Source organism: Tauraco erythrolophus, chromosome 9 (genome assembly GCF_009769465.1).
Source record: "Tauraco erythrolophus isolate bTauEry1 chromosome 9, bTauEry1.pri, whole genome shotgun sequence".
In the NCBI taxonomy this organism is placed as follows: domain Eukaryota; kingdom Metazoa; phylum Chordata; class Aves; order Musophagiformes; family Musophagidae; genus Tauraco; species Tauraco erythrolophus.
This window is the reverse complement of record NC_141473.1, coordinates 36,903,612-36,911,152: the sequence shown is the minus strand read 5'-3', so window position 1 is coordinate 36,911,152 and position 7,541 is coordinate 36,903,612. Positions and strand designations below refer to the sequence as shown.

The following is a 7,541-nucleotide window of genomic DNA, read 5'->3' as shown; positions in this document are numbered from 1 at the left end:
TCATTACACATCAGGTATGTTAAGTGTCTTCAAACAATAGCTTCTTACATATCTTACATGTTACAAATGCACAAAAAGTTTTATCAATGTGTTCGGGTTGTGTGTTATTTAACAATATTGGGCTTGTATTTTGTACTTTAGAGATACTTTGCTTCTCATGAGCTCATCCACATTAATGGCCTGCCAAGTTTTGAACAAATACAGCAGCAAAAAAAGGCTGAATCACGTTTAAATACAGTAATTTCATGAAATAATAATAAAAAAAAAGTAACTTGCTTCCCAATCCCTCACTCTTCCCAAAAAGCAGTGTTTGTGAAAAAAAGCCTACTACTTAGATAGCTCCAAACTCAGTAGCGTTTGACCTACTTCATGTTAGCCAAAAGCTGCTACCCATGTGGGACACAGTGCCTGGAGCTGTACAGCGAGGCACGGAAGTAAACTGCCTTGCTGGGTCTGTGGGCACACAAACCTCGGGCGCTACTGCTTTAGCACTCGAAGATGACGGCAGATTCAGTAGGACAAGGAAGGAAGCTGGGAGGATGACTTTTAGCCTCCACAGCTTTATGCCGTGTTGAGAAATTATTACATACAACTGAACTTACCAAAAGGGTTTAGGAAAGATTGTTACCAAATAAACTAATCTACTCGTCTACCTTTTCCCCCTGAAACAAGAGATTTTTCCAAACGCTTTCACTACATCAAGATTACATAGAACTGAATCAGTGTTCATAGGAGTTACAGTACAACCACCTTTATTGAACCACAGTACAACACCTTAAACCGACTGTAGGCTTGAGTATGTAATATATCCTTAGGAGTAACTAGTATAAAAAGTATCAACATCAGTGGTTTGAATATAAAAATTTATTTAAAGTCAGAGTATGCAACAAATAAAACCTACAGAAAACAGATTTTCCCATCACAATCTGTTGCTTACCAAATAATGTTGTGAAAACACATTCCTTCAGTCATTATAAAGTTCTTAAAATACAAAAGAAATTAAATTTTGTAAGAAAGTCTAGTAGACCAGAGACTGTTTCTTCCAGGATGTTTTGCAGAAGCAAGGCTATCCTTCAATACATTCCACGCCATCCTCCTCCACCCATACTGCCTTGCCCATAGTAACCTCCACTATTTCCACTGCCACGACCTGCAAACAATTGACACAAGGTCACGCATACATACCTTAAAAAAAGAAAAAATGTGATGGGTAATACAGAACAGTCAGTTGAATGTGACTTAACTCATACTAAAATAAAAGTACTTCAGCACTATTTTCTAAACAAGCATTTGCTGCAGTAGCAAAATGCGTAAAACCCCAAGTGATTTATTGACAGTTTAAATTAAACCACAACCCTCCTTCCCTTTCTCCCAGCACAAATGCCCCACAGCACACAAATCCCACCACCCTTCCTGACGGTCCGTCAGCAGACGGACATAGCAACATTTTCAAGGAATACATTTAAAACAGAACTTTTATACTTACTGTATCCGCCCAAGCCATCAGGAGTTCCGTATCCACCACTGTAATTGCTACCCATTCCCATTCTACCAACGGAGCCGTAACCTTGATCTGAAAAGCAGAAAGTGCATCGTTACAAGCCTGCAACTCCTACACTTGGCAAAACGTCAGCTAAGTCTGGAACTGATGCGTACCCATTCCATCTCTGCCATAGCCTCCCATTCCAGATCCGCCTCCAGCAGTGGAATTCAGGAATAGTTCAATATATCGATGTTCTGTAGGAAACAAAAAAGCATGACTTGGTATTTTGTTTCAGAAACCAGCACAGAAACACAAGGCCAAAAACCCCACCTTACAAGTAACAGTCAGAAGCCCAAAAGAAGCGGGTCCGAAATGTGATAAATGGCAAAAGTCTCACGAGTTGTACATTTACTGCACAGCAACTTAAGTGCCATTTAAACCCTTACGTTTGGTTTACTCTTATACATACCCCTGCTAAAGCCTGGTCAATGAACACAAGGTGAATACGACACTTACGCATGTGATTTTTGTCCTTTGACATGGCAGCTACTGCATCCTCGTGTGTTACGAATTCCACATCTGCCTCTCCTGTGGCTCTTCCATCTGCCCCAATATCAATGTGAACTCTTATAGGATTCAATGGTGAGAAAAACTAAGAATAAAAACAACAAAAAAAACCACATTAATGCAGAATTCAAGCCAGGTGCTTTTCTTTCCACTTTAGTGGTTAGTGGAACACTGCATTAATGTCATCTCATCCTACCACATAAATTTAATTCCTCATTTCCAACGCATTACTTAGTGATAGCAGACCTTCAACATCAGGTCAGCCCACATTTGCAATCTATTGTTACTACACTAATTGAAGAGCTCCAGCTCCAGAGCTTGAGGAGCTTTCTTTAAAAACAAAGATACAAACAAAAATTCCTGCCCAAGTGCACCACTTTAAGCAACAAGTTCTACCACGGTGCCATCCTGGAAAAGGAAAATAACTACTTGGTTTTGGAAGAAGTAGAGCCAAATAAATTTCTCACAGCAGGGACGTATTTATGTAATCCAAAAAATGATGCCTGTCTTCCGTGCTACAGAACTCAAAGAGAGATAGCGGTATTTCTGACCAACAGCCTTTTTTACCAAACAGCAAATGCAAACGAACCTTTGGTATACTACTGGTGTGCTACTCATCAACTTGCAATAACATGCTCTAAATCAAACCCTGAAATCTGGCCCTTCTTCTCACCATCTTTAGACTAAAGAATACTAGCAAACTGATAGAGCAAAACATAGCACAATTAAAACAAAATTAAAAAAAAAAAAAAAAAAACACAAAACAAGCACAAGCTTAAGAATGGAGTTCTGCACATATATTATATAGGTGCAATTAAAGATGGAGCCCCCTCTGGAGAGAGGCTATGTTTAAACCAGGCCTTAAATCCCAGGAAAACTTTTCTCCCCACCTACACACACATCTATACTGACGGAAGAACGTATTCCCAAAGTCTTGCAGATAGGCTTTTATCTGCCACCTGGATCTCCTGCAAGTAATGGGATACCTTTCCCTCTGACTGAACACAGCTCCCTGCAGCTCTCCCTCTCTGTCCCTCCTAAAACAAGTCTCAGATCGATATACAAATACACAGACAACAATCAAAGTTTCACATCTGCTATTGCTCTTCCAAAAAAATATAAAACTTCAGTTAAACTTAAACTTCTGAAAGACAGAAAACGAGGATAACGATTGCAACAACCGTTCTCTGTCCAATACACCTTTTAGGGAAATGAGAACACTGAGAGTACAGAGATTAATGTTACATATGATTTGTCTGACTCCTTCCGTAATCTTACCTCAGTCATTACACCTTTATAAAACCTCATTTACTACTAAGCTTTGTAAAACTCACATTTTACAATGTGACTTTACTCAGCAGATATATTAGAGCTATCAAATCCCTTGTCTGAGAACTTGAACCAAGTTTGGAATGGGAAAGACAAGAACATGCTAACTCCTGCCGACAGAAAGCCCCTTTTCCCACTATACTTACATTAGCGATATCATTTTCCGTTGCTCGGAAAGGCAGTCCTCTCATGTGAACAAAATGACCACCACCATGGAAACCTGACCCTGCATCTGCAGCTCCACCATAGCCATGTCCTCCCATGCCTATTAAAAAACCCAAAACAAACAAAACCACACACCTGTAAGATCGTAATGAAAAGCCAGAAAAGCCATTACTGCTGTTCTTCTGAACACACTGACTTTATACCACTGAATGTGATGTTTACACTTCCCGTGTATCAACCCAAACCTTAACCAGAAGACACCCTAAGTAATGTATTTACCTCTTCCTTATATTCCCAAATTCCCTCCTGTTTTTAAAACCAACTTTCTTTCTTTAGAAAATAAGGCCATGAATAAACGACTTATTTCTGTCTTGGAAACACCATGTCTTACAACTCAAATGGTATCAAAATCTTTTTAAACTACTAAAAAAAGGTAAAATATATTTTTTACCTCTCCCATCCCTCATTCTGTCATCATAGCCATCATTTCCATAGCCATAGTTATTATAGCCACCGTAATCATCAAAGCCACCATATCCTGTGCAACAGAGAGAGAGAAAGGAACGATTACATTATGACTCAAAATTCACAGAGCGATGCACAAGACTCAATTTTTCAGTCTTTGGGCACCCAGAAGTTTGCAGACAGCCTCTACACAGTGTTAAACCTGGATTTCTGGACAGAGTGCAAACGTAAATTTCCTTATATATTGCAAAAAGACTGAAACATGCAAGTGAGATCAAATTCTGCTGAAAATACAGTTTCCATATTATTCCCATTAATCTTAAACACTAACCCATGTTTTTCAATACATTACAAGCAAAAATTTCTTGGAGATAAGTGTGTCAAACCTAACAGGTACTGCAGCTACTGCCATTTCTTTATTTCTTGACAAAGATGTCAGAAACATGAAACTGACAACAGAACCTCCATTCATTAGATAAACATACCACCGTCATATCCACCACCTCCTCGACGCATTCTGTCATACATACTTCCACGCCCAGCTCCATAATAACCCCCTCTTCCTCCTAATGGTCTATCATATGGTCCAGGTCGTTGTTGTCCCATCATTCTTCTTGGCATGTCAGAGAATCCTCTGATTTCGCTCTTACTACTTTTGAAGATTTCAATGTATCTAATAAAAGAGGATTTTCAAGGTACCAATGAGAATACACGCATAAGCTGTCTGAATATTATAAAAGGCCATACTACGTTTTCTATGACTAAACATACAATCCAATAGAAGTGACTAGAGATACCATACAACTTAAGTTTCTCCTCAAAACCGTAAGAATCTTAAGTGTATAAAAACAAAACCCAAACACTTTATACAGTGGCAAAAATGGCTACGTGAAAATTCTAGCTGTACAAGTTAAGCATAAAACATGTCTTTCCAGTATGAGAAACATACTGTGGAAAAACAATGTCTAGCATTTATCACAAATTCCCCTACGCAAGAACGATTGAAACAGTTTTCTGAGTTTAGCAAACTACCCAGAGCAATACTGTCTCCCCCACCCCCCCAAATCTACTGTATTCCCCAAGTTAACTTAGGATCAGTTATAAAAAAAAATATCTTAACAACAGCCAGTTCCATATAATGGTCCCCAACCCCCCCAAAAGCATTACTGACCCACAACCCCCAAAAATAAAGATTTAACACCATCCCAAACTCTCCATCCCCACCTGTGCCCTATTCTTTCCTTGTGTTTCCCCAGAGCATTTTCTGCTATCTCCTTTGAAGCAAACTGCACGAAGGCCTCCCCTGTGCTTCTCCCCTGGTAGTCCAGCGTCAATGTTATCCCATTTGGCACGATTTCCAACCCTTTAACCCAAGGACAAATAACCCCATCAAGGGGAACAGTGTTAAAGGCTGAAACATTCCCATCTGCAGCAAATACTTAAAGCACAGCTAAACAACAACAACGAAAAAGAAAACCACCTTGTTTCCCCCATCACCCAACAATACAAGCCCATGATCTTGCATTAAACATTTATGGTTTTAGCCGTAATTCTTTTCTGTTTAAACTATGCAAAAATAAAACCACCTAAGTTACACGAAGAAAACATAGCTACCAATCAAGCAATTTAACTGATCCCAGCACTAACATTCAGATTATTCCAATATGCATAATATGTTTACCACCTCGACAGAATTAGATACATACTGTGTTTCACTACATCTATGGTTAATTTGTACTTCATTTACAGGGCATAATTCTTACTTATGATAAACTAATTTAACATAATCCCTCCCATCCACCCCCATTAATAGCTATTACAAATTAAAATGTGCAAAACACTGTGTAGAAGATACAAGAAAATCCAGTCACTGTTACTTTGACTATACTAGAGATACCTTGGAAAAACTGAACAATCTCTTCTTTGCTGCAACCAAATGGCAAGCCTCGAAGTCGTACCACTGTTCCATCATTAGTTGTATCATTTGGCCCGTTATGCTTTCCACTCCAGTCCATCTTTTATGTATATCAAACTCTAAAAAAAAAGGAAAAATTTTGAGACTCCATATATGCCTAAGCCCCTCCCCTCAAAAGAAATTTGGTAGTTTTTCTTCGGATATCTAATATTCTGGATAACGAGCTTTATTTCTGTTATGTAATTAAAACTGTACTTTGTCATACCTACAGCAGGCAGACATCTAAGCCCCCCCTCCGACCCCTCAGAGAGAAGGCAGCACGTGGGCAGGCGCGGCACATAAAGCCCGTTATTTACTCAGAGTACATCCTACATCCGTGCGGTACGGTTCTGTGTGCGCGGGGTGATGTTCGTTATTTATGGGGCTCCTTCCAAGCGTGACAGCTGAGGCAGGGATAGGAACCACACAGCGGCTCCTGCGTGGAAACGCAAGGCCTTCCTTTGTCTGCAGACAAAGCGCCGCCGGCCCCGCTTCCCGTTGTTTTTTTATTTGTTTTTGTTTTTTTTTTTTTCAGGAAACACCGGCGATGCGCTAGCTCGAATTAAAAGGGCGCGGGACAAGACGGGGAACCGCAGGATCGCCTTGAGGGGCGGCGGGGCGGGCCCGGCGCACCGACACCGCGGTGAGGGACGGAGGCCGGTCGGCCTCGCGCCGCCGCCTCGGCTCCCGCGCTGGCGGGTGCGCGCGCCGCCCTTGGCTGAGGAGGGAGCGGGGAGGGGGGCGGGGTACCGGGAAGGCCCCACAATGGGCCGCCGAACCACAGCGGCGGCGGAACCGCCATCACCGCCTCCCTCCGCCGCGGAGCGACACCCCTCCCCTCTTTTCCGCCGCCGTCCTTCCGACCCGCGGCGCCGACTACCGCCAAAATCGCGGCCCTGACTCGCCGCTCGCTCCGCGGCGCCATTTACCGCGCCTCCCCAGGGCCGCCTCCCCCGCACCCGCCCAGCTCCCCGCCGCGCCCCGCTGCCACCTCTCCGCCTCGGAGGAGCTGCCTGGCCTCCACTCGCACAGCCTCAGCCGCTCGGGAGCCCGCCGGAAGCCCCTCGCCGCCGCACGCCGCTCTCCTGGGGCCGCCGCCGCCCGCAACTCCACCACTCAAAATGGCGGCCGCGCTCGAAACGAGGCTCCGCGGAGAGGCGCCGCGCCGCCCCCTCCCCACGCCCTCCTCCAGCGGCGCCGCCGCCCGCGGCTCCCGCAGGCGGGCGCCAGCCCCGACACCGCGCCGGCAGGCGGAACAGCCCGCCCGCCTCCGGGCCCGAACAGCCGCCGCTATCGCCGCCTCGCCTGCGGGCACCGCAGGCGGGCCCAGCTGCGGCTCGCTCAGCCCGCTCTCCCGCTCCGCTCACCAGGAGACCCTCGCGCACCCCTCGACGTGCTCCGGCAGGAGCTTCTGCCGGCAAGGAAGCTCCTCCTTACTCCCAAGCGGCCGGCGGGACCGAGACCTACGCAACGGAGATAGGCAGGATGGCGTCCCGGCTGCGCAAGTATCGCGATAGCCGCGCCGCGCTCCTCGGCTCCGGCTGGGCGGCACCAGCACATGCGCGCCTCTAGAGAAAG

The 7,541-nt window shown here is 44.6% G+C and overlaps 1 protein-coding gene across 3 annotated transcripts; it reads right to left on the bottom strand.

Moving 5' to 3' along the window:
- Window positions 1-846: 846 nt before the first annotated feature.
- Window positions 847-7,500, bottom strand: HNRNPH3 (heterogeneous nuclear ribonucleoprotein H3). 3 transcript variants are annotated; one of them, XM_086616347.1, is made up of 10 exons: window positions 7,331-7,500; window positions 5,907-6,043; window positions 5,234-5,372; window positions 4,495-4,682; window positions 3,996-4,082; window positions 3,526-3,644; window positions 2,000-2,135; window positions 1,657-1,737; window positions 1,487-1,573; window positions 847-1,150 (listed from the first exon to the last, which is right to left on the bottom strand). In XM_086616347.1, exons 2-10 carry the CDS (start codon window positions 6,022-6,024, stop codon window positions 1,074-1,076), a joined length of 1,032 nt encoding a protein of 343 aa, XP_086472473.1. In that variant the 5' UTR covers window positions 6,025-6,043; window positions 7,331-7,500; the 3' UTR covers window positions 847-1,073. The 3 variants fall into 3 exon arrangements, with proteins under 3 accessions (XP_086472473.1, XP_086472474.1, XP_086472475.1); XM_086616348.1 differs by having other exon boundaries at window positions 4,540-4,682; XM_086616349.1 differs by lacking the exons at window positions 5,234-5,372; window positions 7,331-7,500 and having other exon boundaries at window positions 5,907-5,936.
- Between the last annotated feature and the right edge of the window lie 41 nt (window positions 7,501-7,541).